At 41.9% G+C, this 16,929-nt stretch overlaps 1 gene segment (V, D, J or C); it reads left to right on the top strand.

The window, feature by feature from the left end:
• LOC140125936 (immunoglobulin lambda variable 5-37-like) overlaps positions 1–16,434 on the top strand; it is a 38,552-nt gene extending 22,118 nt beyond the window's left edge. Inside the window, 2 exon segments of the V gene segment in view lie at positions 15,080–15,114; positions 15,938–16,434. Of these exon segments, the coding sequence occupies positions 15,080–15,114; positions 15,938–16,254 (352 nt within the window).
• Positions 16,435–16,929: the final 495 nt, after the last annotated feature.

The raw sequence follows: 16,929 nt of genomic DNA, 5'->3' as shown, positions 1-16,929 counted from the left end.
ATTGTCTATAGAGATAGTAGAGTTGAATAATTAAATAACATTTGTGAACCCATCGACCACTTTGTGGGCTTATTCTGATGGGTCCCTACACTAAAACTTTATGTTTAGGATGGGAGGTAATTTATTATATTTATCACACTAGAGTAGCCTTCATAAATGTGACCTTTAAGATCTTGTCTATAGGTAGGGGACAATATTCTTTATACAAATAAAGTCTTAGTGTAGGGACCCATCTGAATGAGGTCGCCTTGACGTGGCAGATGGGCTCGCATAACTTGTTATGCGCTAAGAACCTCACATTTAAAGTATTACCTTTAGTTTCATGTATCAGTGATTCATACTAAAAGCAGTGTCAGAATTTGCTGAGCACAGCGTATTGGGAATAGGCTACTACTTGTTTGTAGTGGTGTGGTGAATTGCAAAACCATGCCATGTGTTCCCAGAGCTGTTGCATAATTTGGATTTTTTTGTGCTTTATAAAGATTCTAAAGTGCAGACATAAACAGTCTAGCTGTACATAATAAAGTGAGAAATGTATTGATTATTATATGTATTGAGTCTTATATTGAAATTTATATTTGCTGTAGTATAAAGACAGTCTCCATGTAGTTGACTCTCGTAGGAGAAGATAGCATCACAGAGGAGATGCTGAAGAAATGTGAGCACATGAGTAAGCACTTACTGTTAGTCTGGTTACATGCAGTGGACATCTTTGATCGGATGAGTTGTCATTCACATTTTTTCTGCCTGGCTGCCATATCAATTTCTTCCAGTTAGAAATATTTTTCTGTAGATTTTGCAACGCAAACATATTATGTTCCTCATCTTCACCTCCTCCACCTTCTTAACATAAACTTAATTGCTTCCCTAGATATCACTTCTATTGCTTCCCTAGAGATCAGTATTGTCCCTATAGAAGCAAATATAGTCACAGTGTCCTCCACAGTAACCAATACAGTCACAATGTCCCCCAAAGTATCTAATAATCACAGTCTACCCCACAGTAGCCAATACAGTCACAGTGTACCCCACAGTAGCCAATCTAGTCACAGTGTCCCCAATATAGAATATATACTGTACATTTTAATAAAAGGTAGGACACTATGCATGTTCCAATTAATATGGGGGGCAATGTCTTAGCTAACCTAAGGGGATAGTGCGGCATAAACTTTAATCTGTACATAATTGCGTGTTTCTAATATTTTTAATTTGTGGGGGGGCTTTTTATGTGAAAAATCAGGGAGCATTATATTTTAATAACGTGGGGGGGGGGGGTAATTTTTTGAGATCTGTCCTGTAAAACAAATTACCTAGAAACTGCCCTGACCAGGGACACTTACTTATAGATGCAGACACCATGACCGTGGTGATCTGCTTCTATTTGTTATCCATGGCCTCCATCTTTCTAATATCGAGTTTTAAAAGTAGGCTAAGGCAGGCTTGTACTGGCCTGGCGGGGGGCCGGGGCAGGCTCGGACTGGCCTGGCGGGGGGCCGGGGTATTCCCCGGTGGGCCCCTGTCCCAGTCACCCAGAGCCGTATTGGAGCACCAACGCCGTGACCCGGACTATTTTGCAGAGGCCCCGGCCTGGCGCTGCAATAGCGCCAATGATAATCTTCTCGGCGCCACCATGGGCCCCCGGCCGACAAGCAGCAGTAAGGCAGTAGCCTCCGTCCATCCGGACAGGAAGCTCCTGCCCGCGATACTCTAGTGCTCGATGCGGCCATTTCCAGCCGCTCAAGCACTATTACTAGAGCGATGTGGCCAGAAGAGCAACCCTGGCGCACATTGCTCTTTGAACTTGGATGCGCTACCGCGTGATGACGTCACCACGCGGCCGCGCACCCTTTCCTGTCTGGCCGCAGGAAGAAGAAAGAAGACGCAGGAGCCAGAGGTGAGTACAAGATTTTTTATTTTTTACTAACAGCAGTAAAAGATGGTGGGGCCCGGGGGCCGAATATATACAATAATTAATTAATTATAATGTTATGGTGAAAGAGGTGATCCTATAATCCATAGCAAGATAAGTTGGTTAGTGCAAATCTGTGCTTTCTTGAATATTTAATCTTTATAACATCACAAGTGTTTTTACGCCCGTTTTTGCGCCTAAATGAAAACGTTGCAAGTGATGAATATCATTAGGCGCAGCAAAACATCTGGATTGGTAAGATAGATGAGGGAAAGCTGGTTATTTTTGCTGCGCGGCTAGTTTGGCGTTTAATCACAAAAATGGCGCAAAAACTATGCGCCTGAATGAAAGGGCACAAAAACAACAGATACATGTGGCCCTATGTTCGTTAACTAACAGGGAAAAGACTGAACCTAAAGTGTGCAAAGAAGTCAGTGAAAGGTGATGGAGGAAGTATCATGGTTTTGGGGCATGTTTTCTACAAAGGACCTCTACATGGCAGTGTGAATGCAAGCATGTATCAGAATCTTTTTCAACAACATGTTTTTTTCAAAATAAAGGTTTTATGTTGCTATACTTTCATAATTTGGTAATACACTGTTCTAGTGGCATGGTGTACCCCTGAAAAAATCAATCAAATGTTGATGAATGGAGATTTCTAAAAAAAAAAAAAAAAAAAAAAAACAAGTGATCATCCATTATTCTCTAATTTTGATTTCAAGTGTATGTGATAAGGAGACACAATTAGCAAAGTTTATAATATCATATACAAGAGTCGTCATTACAATTTTATCCAACTATAATGGGTTGTACAATGGTGTCCAAGCTTCATATTGTATTGCAAGATGTACGTTCATCATTACATGCTAAACCTCTGAACTATTGTCCAGGAAGACACATGTATGAGTGCTCTGGCAGTAGTGCAGAACTCTCGCATCCATCAACAACAACTGTCATGTGCTTGAGGATAATTAAGGTGGTACAGATGTACAAAGGAACTACAAGGAGTCGGCTCACCTTTGCAGTTTTGGGACAGAGGTGGGATGGTATTCACAACCAAATTGAAAACTGCTCTGAAACTTTTGTTTTGAAAACTAAACCCTGCATTGATTTTCATCAGGATGGAGCCACTTAGTGAGGTAAGCCCCATGAGTAAAACTTTGCTGTTAAATATTAATATCAAGTAACTTGACTTACCACCTTACTCCAATTAATTCTATATTTTTGTAGAATTGTTACAAAGATCTGTAAGAGTTGTAATATGCCACTCCCTATAATGCTTATGATTTAATTATGAGATAAACAGAGATTTTTAGACAGTTATTCTCTTCTGTGAGATAATAATGATAGTGCTGTATAGGCTCCATGTAGTACAGAGCCACATTGAATCCATGGGGGGAAATTTATCAAAAGTGTCTGCGAACAAAATTGTTCTAGTTTCTCAAGGCAGTCAATCGGAGCTCAGCTTTAAATTTTACATAAGGCATGCTTGTGAGGAGGAGAAGCGAGAACTGCTCGCCCCTCCTCTCTCCATAGAGAATAGAGCCACACGGCCGTTCTTACGGCCGAAGATAGAGCACGCTATATTTTTTTTTCTGGCCACAGCACGGTACGGTGAGCACACATTGGAGGTCATTTACTAAGGGCCTGATTCGCATTTTCCCGACGTTACCCGAATATTTCCGATTTGCGCCGATTTTCCCTGAATTGCCCCGGGATTTTGCTGCACGCGATCGGATTGTGGCGCATCGGCGCTGGCATGCACGCGTCAAAAATCGGTGGGCGTGGCCGAAGAAAAACCCGACGGATTCGGAAAAACCGCCGCATTTAAAAGAAAAAAGTGTCGAAGGACTCGCGCTTACCTTCACTCGGTCCGGCTTGGTGAAGATCAGTGCATTCTGGGGAACTACAGCGCAGCAGCGCCACCTGGTGGACGTCGGAGGAACTGCCTTGGTGAATCCCGGCCGGACCCAAATCCACCGCAGAAAACACACCGCTGGATCTCGAATGGACCGGGTAAGTAAATCTGCCCCATTGTACTGCCAGGGCTCGCCATAGACAACTATGGGGGACGTATACAGGGCCGGCTCCAGGTTTCAGTGGGCCCCTGGGCGTAAGAGCCTCAGTGGGCCCCTTAAAAGTGAACTCATGTGGCGGCAGCTGCAGCCTCTATTAATTATTACTAATAATTATTAGGTCTACCCCTGACTGCAGCCTCTATTAATTATTACTAATAATTAATTGGCCCACCCCTGACTGCAGCCTCTATTAATTATTACTAATAATTAATTGGCCCACCCCTGACTGCAGCCTCTATTAATTATTACTAATAATTAATTGGCCCACCCCTGACTGCAGCCTCTATTAATTATTACTAATAATTAATTGGCCCACCCCTGACTGCAGCCTCTATTAATTATTACTAATAATTAATTGGCCCATCCGAGGCTGCAGCCTCTATTAATTATCTTGCAGCTGGGCAGCCCCCATGTATTAATGTAGAACCTCCTCAGTCCTCGGGCAGTAAAAAAATAATAAACTGTAAACTAACCTTGAGAATGCAGGTCCAGCGATGATCGATCCATCCGTTCTCCACTGTTCTGCCACGATCTTCACTGACTTCAGCGCAGTGTCCGGCAGGGACGCATGCTCAGTGAAGTCATCATGCTGAGCGCTCAGGCTCGGATACGCACTGAAGCTGATTTCTTCCACGATGATCTGTGCTGGCGCCGCCCCCTGTCAAGCCGTGTCAGATCGTCGCACATAGTAAGATTGGGGCAGCGTATGTTTCATTTACATTACATTCCTTGTCGCTGATGTAATTGAAAGATACGCTGCCGCGGTTTGATCCATGGCCATGGTGGGCCCCTGTGGAGCTCTGGGTCCCCGGCACTTGCCCGGGTCAGCCGGGTGCTGACGCCGGCTCTGGACGTATATACACCCATAACTTTCCTGCCATATATACGCTCCCCATATATTAGCGTGCATGGACCCCAACTCTGAATTTTCTACAGCATCCACATGGATCAATAAAAAATACGTTCCTGTGGATGGAAAGTAATGTCAGTTGTGGCATCTACACTGAAAAACAGCTAGCAAATGTCTAAAAACAGAAACAACAGAAAACTGCTTAATACTATATAATGCTGTCCATTAGACAGTAAGGACTAAAATAAGCTGGTTATTAAGTGGTTGAAAGTGGCACCAATCAAATGTTCCAAAAAAGAAAAAAGTTATATAAACCAAAGATATACTGACCAGTAACTGGCTGAATAACCTCTGGTGATTACTAGCCTTGGTAATGGAATGGAACCCCTTTACTAATAATTTATCAGACATATTTAGTTTTAGGTGTGTTCTAAAGTTTTCTTCTGTAGGAAATATCTATCAATCATTACATATGTTTTTTTGCAGCTCATATCATTTCTTTTGGTCAAGTACTTAGTAACCAAACTCTAGTTACTAAGTGGTTACTTTTAGTGGTGATAAACATAGAAATATCCTGAACTATACTAAAGCAACGGACAGGCACTGCCAATGTCCATAAATCATGTGGAGAGATATCCCCGCATCCTAGCACAACATATGAACAACCAAGAAGAAAGAGAGTGGATGCGTATGTTGGATTAAATAGTAAGAATTATTTTATTACATCAACAAGAAAAAGACAAGACACCAAAAATATAAAAACACTTAAAAAATACACGTAGACCGTGTATCAAACTCTCCTGGGTCATGATGTGACCCAGTACTCCCCAGCTAACACCGACCAAGACCATGAAAAAGTAACAATCACAAGTATAGGAGACGGCAAGGGTATGAAAAAATCATAATCATGAATCAGTACTGATAAACCACCCTGCTCATACAATACCCTAGGTATAATCCTCAGAGATCCAGTAGGGCTGGGTCAAGTGTCTGGACGGGATGCCGGGGAGGGGGAGAACCCCACGCGTATCGTCACCTCGGGGTGACTTCCTCAGGGGTGAATGAACATGTATTGCAAGGTCCCGTCTTTAAAAGTGCCAAGCTCCCCGCCCCAATCAGTGTTCTCTAATCACAAAATCCCCTAAACATACAAGGTCCCACCTCCAGTCATCCCTTGTCAAATCACAGCCGGCGTGTATCTTATTCCAATGCGCATGCGCGAGTGATCCGGATCACATGATAGGTCATATGACCAAAAGATAGTAATCCCGCCTCCCGATAGTGGGTCGCGAGAAATGCTGCATCACATGATGAGTCATATGATCTTAAGACCGGAGCCGCGCCTCCTGGTCAGTTGCGGCGCTTACTGTAAGGACCATGGTAAGGTATTCAAGAAATCGCGACGAATTACAACTGTACTATATATTCTCTGGCAAAGATCATGTACCATACACAACCTGGACTGTACATGATTCAAAACTATTAAAAATGCCTAAGTACACATACATAGAGGGTAAGGAGAGGGCAAAATAAGTACAAAATGAGAACTATATAATACACGTTCTTTAACATATATACGACCACTGATTGGGGCAAAGACTGGGGGGCAGTGGCACTCAAGCTATTTTTCACAAAGATTAAATTACTTCATAAATCAGAGAGCATGTGGACACCAACAGCCACATCCGATGACAAAACACCGTTGGCGCAAAATGCTGGGAGGAACAGGTTCATACCAGTTGGAGACCTAGAGGATAAATCACATGCAGAAAATGGGGGGGGGCCTTTCCGATAGATGTGGATAGAGTCCTGTAGCCCAGAACCATTCCGTAATGGTCATTAGTGTGTCCTTCATGGATGGACAAGAATTCTTGCACTTTTCACAGAGTCCCTTGAGAGAAAGTATGATGTGTCCCGAATCTGCAAGGAGCCTCATCGTGTGTGGACCAGAAGGAGCTTGTGTTGGAGGGGTCCCTTGTCCAGGAACGCTGTAATTTTGGAGATGAGATGAACTGCATATTCAGGAAGCATGTTAGGATCTGCAGACAGTGATAAATTGTATTAGGTAAGTAGATTATTATTTTATAGTCATGTGGACAACCATTGAGTGATCCAAGGTACCCGTGTGTGCACCCACCTGGGTATATAACATGAATCAACCTGGATGGAAATTGTGATAGTGAAACCGTAATAAAGCCATATATAAGAGCCTGTGTAGAAATAAGTAAATGTGTTGGAGTGTGAGGGGAAGTGAAACAAGAAAGAGAGAAGAGAAGATCCCACGAATGGGAATGGAACGTGCAAAGCATGAAAAAACGTGTTAGCCGACATAAGGGGGACCGAATGATCAATACCTTAAGGATCCCAGAGTGACAAACCGTGTGAAAAAAACTTACCATAGCGTGTACTCGTGAAAGATGACCTTGGATGTTGTAGAGGATATAATGGTGCTTACAATGAGTCCTAAGATGCATGGACCTACAAATAAATGAAAATTCCAAACACAAACAAATCTACATAAAATCCTGAAGATAAATGACCATATAATATGTTAAAGGGGCTTATAAAACCCTGTGAATAGAAGGTCCTCATTCAGTCCAATGGGTGTTTGACTATTAAGTCTGAAAATCCAACGGCTCTCTAGCCGTAATAGTCCTGGTGTAGGGTCCCCACCCCGTGGATTCGAGTAAAGTCGATCAAGGCCCACAACCCGTAAACCAGTGGACTTACCGTCATGGTGTCTTCTGAAATGATCGGCCACCGTAGACAATGGTTTATCCTGTAGAAAGTGTGATGTTGCATGTCGAATCGTAGAGAGGTGCTGTTGCACTCTTTTGCGTAATTCTTGAGTTGTTTGTCCAACATAAATTTTGTCGCATGGGCATATGAGCCCATAAATTACATTTCGGGTTCGGCAATTAACATAATTCCTGCACTTGATACTTTCCTGGTTTGCCGGGTTCACAAAGGTCCTACCTGGTTGGATTATTGGGCAGACAGAGCAGGATCCGCAGGGAAAGGAACCATTCACCCGTTCTCCTGTACCCGTACGGCGTCTAGGTCTTGAAAAATGGCTGCGGGTTAGTAGGTCCTTTAGGTTTTGTGCCCGACGAGCTGTAAGGGGGGGGTCCCTCGGTATAAAAGCTCGGAGTCGTTGGTCACTCTGTAGTATATTCCAGTTTGTTCGTAACAAAGATCTGATCTCAGACCATTGTCTTGAATAGGTGGTGACCAAACGGGGATGTTCAGACTTTTGTTTTATTCTTGGTTTTAAAAGTTCTTCACGATCAGAATCCCGAGCCCTGAGATATGCCCGTGAGATAACCTTTTTAGGGTATCCTCTGTTTCTGAGTCTCTGTGTCAGGTCCTGGGCATGTTTCCTGAAATCGAAGTCTGTAGAGCAGTTGCGTTTCAGACGCAAGAATTGTCCCACCGGAATGCCCTGACGGGTATGTGAGGGGTGAAAGCTGTCAAAATGGAGCAAACTATTCGTTGCCGTCGTTTTACGATATAATGATGTGATCAATTGATTATGGCAAATAGAAATCTGAAAATCCAGGAATTCAATCGAGGAAGAAGAGATATTCGATGTCAATTTGATATTCAATAGATTGTTGTTCAGTTCCCGAATAAATTCCTGACAAACTGTTAAGGGGCCTGTCCAAAAGATCAAAATATCGTCAATAAAACGAAACCAACCCCTCACAAATTGTTGAAAGTAACCATGGGGGTAGACGTGCACCCTCTCCCACCAACCCAAAAAGATGTTGGCGTATGAGGGCGCACATCTAGCCCCCATGGCCGTTCCAGAGACTTGCCTGTAGCACGTGTTGTCAAACGTGAAATAATTGTGCTGTAGAAGATATTCAAGTAGTTCCAACAAGAAGGAGTCGTGTCTTCGATCACCCGTTGATTTCTCATCCAAGAAATGCTCCACCGCTGACATACCATCCTGATGTGCAATGTTCGTGTATAATGCTTCAACGTCCAGAGTTACCAAGAAAGTCTCTGTGTCAACGGTAAAATTGTCAAGTTTAGTGATCAAATCAATCGAATCCCTCACATACGATGGAAGGGCAAGGACTAACGGTTGTAGAAAATAGTCCACATAAATGCAGGGTTTTTCAAGTAGACCCCCTATGCCAGCTACAATGGGTCTCCCCGGTGGGCAGGTCAAGGACTTATGGACCTTGGGCAACATATACAATGTTGGGGTCACCGGGTGTTTCGTTGTCAAATAGTTATGTTCATTCTTACTTATGATGCCATATTGTAGTGCGGAGTCAAGTAGACGATCCAGCTTACCTTTGAAGACAGAAGTCGGGTTGGTCGGTACTGGTGTATAATACTTTCGATTAGCCAATTGTCGCCTCGCTTCTGTCACATACTGTTCGGTGGGCCACAGGACCACATTTCCACCTTTATCTGCCTCTCTGATCAGGAAGCCATCATTGTTCTTAAGTCTCATGATGGCCCGATGTTCATCCTTTGTAAGATTAAAATCACAGGGTTGATTCAATTTAAGTTGTTTTACTCCCTGCACCATGTTGTTAAAAAACAAATTAATAGCTGGGACGAGCGCTAGATTGGGCGTGCTCTGTGATGGGAGTCTGCCCGGAAACTTACGTCTGCCCAGGGCTACATCAGAATCGTTCTCGGAAAGTAAGTCCATTAAATCCTGGAGGACCCTTTGATCTAAGGCATTGGGGTTGTCGATTAAAGTTGGTTGCTGGTAAATACATTTAAATGAAAGTTGTCTGCAATATAAATAAATGTCTTTTAGTAATTCAAATTTGTCCAATTGGCGCGTTGGCGAAAAGGAAAGACCTTTACTCAGAACCGATGTCTCAGCCGGATCCAACTGGTGGTCCGTCAAGTTAATTACCTGAAGGTCACCATGTCCACCCGTTTCCGTTGTAACACTTGCATGGGGGGTTAATTTTTGTTGTTCCTTCTGGTTCCCCTCTTGTGTGTGGGGGACCAGTCCCGATGTCTGGGACCTCTTTTTCTTGTATTTTTTGTTGTGTGATCTGAGCCCCCCCCGTCTGACCTTTCCTCTGTCTCGCTGGTCTCTGAGGATAAAAAATCACTGCTCGTCTCCCCTTGTGCATTCATGTTCCTATGTTTAGGGGGTGGGACAAACCTCCCATTGCCCCTATGTGTCCATTTATAGGCCCTTGCTTTATCATAGTCAGTTTTGTCTCTCAACATCTTATCCTTTTTTCCTTGAATAACTTCACGTTCCAAGCTGTCAATAGTCTCTTTCAATCTGATCCTGAATGGTTGAACCAAAGACTCCTGATCGAAAGAGGTCAACTTACTTTCTAACACTGTGATTTGTGACTTAATTTGGGAAATGCGTTCTCTATCGTGAGTGAGTAGTAAGTGCATAAGAATGTTAGAGCACTGCAATAAGCCCTTCTCCCAGGCCTCACGAAATGGAGGTTCAACCTCCCATGAAGGAAATTTTTGAATACGTAAGCCCCTAGGTGCTATGTTCAACCGTAGATACTCCTCAAGACTTTTGGCATTCCACCAAGTACGTGTCAATGCCTTGTGTAAGTCCAATATTTCATCAGATATAATTTTGAATTCATTTCCTCCCCCCACTGCACCTCCTGTAATGTCAAAAACCGAACCGGACTGTGATAGCCACATGCTCTCACGCGATTGTAAATCCATAATGACAATCAAATATAGTCAATTTTATAGTGATTTTTTATCCTCAGAGACCAGCGAGACAGAGGAAAGGTCAGACGGGGGGGGCTCAGATCACACAACAAAAAATACAAGAATAAGAGGTCCCAGACATCGGGACTGGTCCCCCACACACAAGAGGGGAACCAGAAGGAACAACAAAAATTAACCCCCCATGCAAGTGTTACAACGGAAACGGGTGGACATGGTGACCTTCAGGTAATTAACTTGACGGACCACCAGTTGGATCCGGCTGAGACATCGGTTCTGAGTAAAGGTCTTTCCTTTTCGCCAATGCGCCAATTGGACAAATTTGAATTACTAAAAGACATTTATTTATATTGCAGACAACTTTCATTTAAATGTATTTACCAGCAACCAACTTTAATTGACAACCCCAATGCCTTAGATCAAAGGGTCCTCCAGGATTTAATGGACTTACTTTCCGAGAACGATTCTGATGTAGCCCTGGGCAGACGTAAGTTTCCGGGCAGACTCCCATCACAGAGCACGCCCAATCTAGCGCTCGTCCCAGCTATTAATTTGTTTTTTAACAACATGGTGCAGGGAGTAAAACAACTTAAATTGAATCAACCCTGTGATTTTAATCTTACAAAGGATGAACATCGGGCCATCATGAGACTTAAGAACAATGATGGCTTCCTGATCAGAGAGGCAGATAAAGGTGGAAATGTGGTCCTGTGGCCCACCGAACAGTATGTGACAGAAGCGAGGCGACAATTGGCTAATCGAAAGTATTATACACCAGTACCGACCAACCCGACTTCTGTCTTCAAAGGTAAGCTGGATCGTCTACTTGACTCCGCACTACAATATGGCATCATAAGTAAGAATGAACATAACTATTTGACAACGAAACACCCGGTGACCCCAACATTGTATATGTTGCCCAAGGTCCATAAGTCCTTGACCTGCCCACCGGGGAGACCCATTGTAGCTGGCATAGGGGGTCTACTTGAAAAACCCTGCATTTATGTGGACTATTTTCTACAACCGTTAGTCCTTGCCCTTCCATCGTATGTGAGGGATTCGATTGATTTGATCACTAAACTTGACAATTTTACCGTTGACACAGAGACTTTCTTGGTAACTCTGGACGTTGAAGCATTATACACGAACATTGCACATCAGGATGGTATGTCAGCGGTGGAGCATTTCTTGGATGAGAAATCAACGGGTGATCGAAGACACGACTCCTTCTTGTTGGAACTACTTGAATATCTTCTACAGCACAATTATTTCACGTTTGACAACACGTGCTACAGGCAAGTCTCTGGAACGGCCATGGGGGCTAGATGTGCGCCCTCATACGCCAACATCTTTTTGGGTTGGTGGGAGAGGGTGCACGTCTACCCCCATGGTTACTTTCAACAATTTGTGAGGGGTTGGTTTCGTTTTATTGACGATATTTTGATCTTTTGGACAGGCCCCTTAACAGTTTGTCAGGAATTTATTCGGGAACTGAACAACAATCTATTGAATATCAAATTGACATCGAATATCTCTTCTTCCTCGATTGAATTCCTGGATTTTCAGATTTCTATTTGCCATAATCAATTGATCACATCATTATATCGTAAAACGACGGCAACGAATAGTTTGCTCCATTTTGACAGCTTTCACCCCTCACATACCCGTCAGGGCATTCCGGTGGGACAATTCTTGCGTCTGAAACGCAACTGCTCTACAGACTTCGATTTCAGGAAACATGCCCAGGACCTGACACAGAGACTCAGAAACAGAGGATACCCTAAAAAGGTTATCTCACGGGCATATCTCAGGGCTCGGGATTCTGATCGTGAAGAACTTTTAAAACCAAGAATAAAACAAAAGTCTGAACATCCCCGTTTGGTCACCACCTATTCAAGACAATGGTCTGAGATCAGATCTTTGTTACGAACAAACTGGAATATACTACAGAGTGACCAACGACTCCGAGCTTTTATACCGAGGGACCCCCCCCTTACAGCTCGTCGGGCACAAAACCTAAAGGACCTACTAACCCGCAGCCATTTTTCAAGACCTAGACGCCGTACGGGTACAGGAGAACGGGTGAATGGTTCCTTTCCCTGCGGATCCTGCTCTGTCTGCCCAATAATCCAACCAGGTAGGACCTTTGTGAACCCGGCAAACCAGGAAAGTATCAAGTGCAGGAATTATGTTAATTGCCGAACCCGAAATGTAATTTATGGGCTCATATGCCCATGCGACAAAATTTATGTTGGACAAACAACTCAAGAATTACGCAAAAGAGTGCAACAGCACCTCTCTACGATTCGACATGCAACATCACACTTTCTACAGGATAAACCATTGTCTACGGTGGCCGATCATTTCAGAAGACACCATGACGGTAAGTCCACTGGTTTACGGGTTGTGGGCCTTGATCGACTTTACTCGAATCCACGGGGTGGGGACCCTACACCAGGACTATTACGGCTAGAGAGCCGTTGGATTTTCAGACTTAATAGTCAAACACCCATTGGACTGAATGAGGACCTTCTATTCACAGGGTTTTATAAGCCCCTTTAACATATTATATGGTCATTTATCTTCAGGATTTTATGTAGATTTGTTTGTGTTTGGAATTTTCATTTATTTGTAGGTCCATGCATCTTAGGACTCATTGTAAGCACCATTATATCCTCTACAACATCCAAGGTCATCTTTCACGAGTACACGCTATGGTAAGTTTTTTTCACACGGTTTGTCACTCTGGGATCCTTAAGGTATTGATCATTCGGTCCCCCTTATGTCGGCTAACACGTTTTTTCATGCTTTGCACGTTCCATTCCCATTCGTGGGATCTTCTCTTCTCTCTTTCTTGTTTCACTTCCCCTCACACTCCAACACATTTACTTATTTCTACACAGGCTCTTATATATGGCTTTATTACGGTTTCACTATCACAATTTCCATCCAGGTTGATTCATGTTATATACCCAGGTGGGTGCACACACGGGTACCTTGGATCACTCAATGGTTGTCCACATGACTATAAAATAATAATCTACTTACCTAATACAATTTATCACTGTCTGCAGATCCTAACATGCTTCCTGAATATGCAGTTCATCTCATCTCCAAAATTACAGCGTTCCTGGACAAGGGACCCCTCCAACACAAGCTCCTTCTGGTCCACACACGATGAGGCTCCTTGCAGATTCGGGACACATCATACTTTCTCTCAAGGGACTCTGTGAAAAGTGCAAGAATTCTTGTCCATCCATGAAGGACACACTAATGACCATTACGGAATGGTTCTGGGCTACAGGACTCTATCCACATCTATCGGAAAGGCCCCCCCCCATTTTCTGCATGTGATTTATCCTCTAGGTCTCCAACTGGTATGAACCTGTTCCTCCCAGCATTTTGCGCCAACGGTATTTTGTCATCGGATGTGGCTGTTGGTGTCCACATGCTCTCTGATTTATGAAGTAATTTAATCTTTGTGAAAAATAGCTTGAGTGCCACTGCCCCCCAGTCTTTGCCCCAATCAGTGGTCGTATATATGTTAAAGAACGTGTATTATATAGTTCTCATTTTGTACTTATTTTGCCCTCTCCTTACCCTCTATGTATGTGTACTTAGGCATTTTTAATAGTTTTGAATCATGTACAGTCCAGGTTGTGTATGGTACATGATCTTTGCCAGAGAATATATAGTACAGTTGTAATTCGTCGCGATTTCTTGAATACCTTACCATGGTCCTTACAGTAAGCGCCGCAACTGACCAGGAGGCGCGGCTCCGGTCTTAAGATCATATGACTCATCATGTGATGCAGCATTTCTCGCGACCCACTATCGGGAGGCGGGATTACTATCTTTTGGTCATATGACCTATCATGTGATCCGGATCACTCGCGCATGCGCATTGGAATAAGATACACGCCGGCTGTGATTTGACAAGGGATGACTGGAGGTGGGACCTTGTATGTTTAGGGGATTTTGTGATTAGAGAACACTGATTGGGGCGGGGAGCTTGGCACTTTTAAAGACGGGACCTTGCAATACATGTTCATTCACCCCTGAGGAAGTCACCCCGAGGTGACGATACGCGTGGGGTTCTCCCCCTCCCCGGCATCCCGTCCAGACACTTGACCCAGCCCTACTGGATCTCTGAGGATTATACCTAGGGTATTGTATGAGCAGGGTGGTTTATCAGTACTGATTCATGATTATGATTTTTTCATACCCTTGCCGTCTCCTATACTTGTGATTGTTACTTTTTCATGGTCTTGGTCGGTGTTAGCTGGGGAGTACTGGGTCACATCATGACCCAGGAGAGTTTGATACACGGTCTACGTGTATTTTTTAAGTGTTTTTATATTTTTGGTGTCTTGTCTTTTTCTTGTTGATGTAATAAAATAATTCTCACTATTTAATCCAACATACGCATCCACTCTCTTTCTTCTTGGTTGTTCAAACATAGAAATATATACCCGCATAGCATGAGGCCCTGCTGTATGTGCTGTTACATATGTTGTTACATGGTTTTTGTATGGGGCTGTATTACTGTGTGTATATTTTTGGACCTGGGACCACACTTGGAGTTAGTAGTAAGTACCTCTATAATAATGTTTGCTCTGTATTTCAAGTACGCATTTCCACATTTTCTTTTTTGTAATTTAGTTTGTTTTTAAAGTGTTTTTATTGATTATTATACACGTTAAGGATAAAAAATCAACTCTCACAAAAAACATATCTTGTAATTTAGTTTGATAGTTTTAAAATTGGTAAGTTACAGACAAATAAAATGTATTTAAAATTAAAGTTGAAAACGAATCATTAAGATATAATTCCCTCTCACAATGTTTATATTTACATAAATAAATAAGGAATTTTAGCTATAATTTTAGGAATCTTTGTCACCATTTAACCTTAGTAAACATTGCATAATAATAATGTAACCTTGATGTAAAGCTTAGTAAAAATATTCAGAATGAATGTGGTATTCTTGTGGTAACCAAAATACATGGATTGCAAATTACAAAGTTTATTTTTTTATTAGAAGTGACAAAATACCACTGATTTTACTAATTTTACAAATTTAAGTTCACTGATCCCTACATAATATTTATATATAATGTATATTACTGTAATATATTTTATCTGTTTTTATATTTTCTTCATCCCTGTAGCTTATGTAATATTTCCTACCAATGACAATATATTAAAATATTTTATATACATTCTAAAAGTTACTTAAATAAGATAAATTAACTAGTCAAAAGTTTGAACTTAAAGTATATATATATAATTTAAGACATACTTTATAATATATGAAGTGCTTTATATATGTATGTATATATGTCTCAATCATTGTCATTCTACCTAAAATATCTACAAGTTTTAATGCTGTTTTCTTTTTTCACCTTACAGCCGGTGAAGTGAAGGCTCCTTCTGTATTTCTTTATAAGCCTTCTGAGGAAGAGTTAAAGAAAGATTCAGCCACTGTCGTCTGCAGTGTCAGTGATTACACACCAAGAATTGTGGTAGTGGAATGGAGAGTGGATGGGGCAAAGTGGACAAGTGGTGTATATTCCTCACCTGACAGCAAACAGTCTAATGATCTGTATATGAAGAGCAGTCTCCTTACTATGACAACCTCAGAATACAACAAACACACGGAGTATGCCTGTGTGGTGACACATCAAGGGAAGGAGATTATCCAGACCATAAAAACATCTGAATGTTAATATTTACTGCATTACAGAAAAATATTGTTTTCTAACAATTTTTTTTCATTTTTACGGTTATACTTCAATATTTTTAGTAACAATTATTCTCTTACTCACATTTCTTCATTTGAAGTCCTATATAAAAGTTTTTCACATTTCTCTATGAATCTTTAAATAAAATTACTGTATCTTTATTCAGCATGTGTACTTGTTTATATTGCGAGATCTGAGGTTCACAATTACTTTTACCGTATATACTCGAGTATAAGCCGACCCAAGTATAAGCCGAGGCCCCTAATTTTACCACAAAAGCCTGGTAAAACCTATATTTTTTTTTTACTCAAGTATAAGCCAAGTTTGGGTTTTCAGCACATTTCTTTGTACTGAAAAACTAGGCTTATACTCGAGTATGTAGTACTGAATGTACTCCAGTACTGAATGACCATCATATCATGTGGCACAACACTTAATCAGTGCACACCAAGGCAAATGCTTGATGAACCAAATAATAGAATATAAAATGTTATAATTCATAAAAGGTGGAAGCAGTAAATCCACACATAAACATATTTCTATCATATTTTATATGATAACAATATTTCCAGATTTATAGGTCAGTGCAAGGGATTAGACCAATAGTAGCAGTGTTTAGGACATTTGCTATTTCATCGAAAATATATGATGTAAACTATT

The sequence above is a fragment of the Engystomops pustulosus genome, chromosome 1 (assembly GCF_040894005.1).
Source record: "Engystomops pustulosus chromosome 1, aEngPut4.maternal, whole genome shotgun sequence".
NCBI lineage: Eukaryota > Metazoa > Chordata > Amphibia > Anura > Leptodactylidae > Engystomops > Engystomops pustulosus.
Note: the sequence above shows the minus strand (reverse complement) of the source record. Positions and strands in the feature narration are given on the sequence as shown.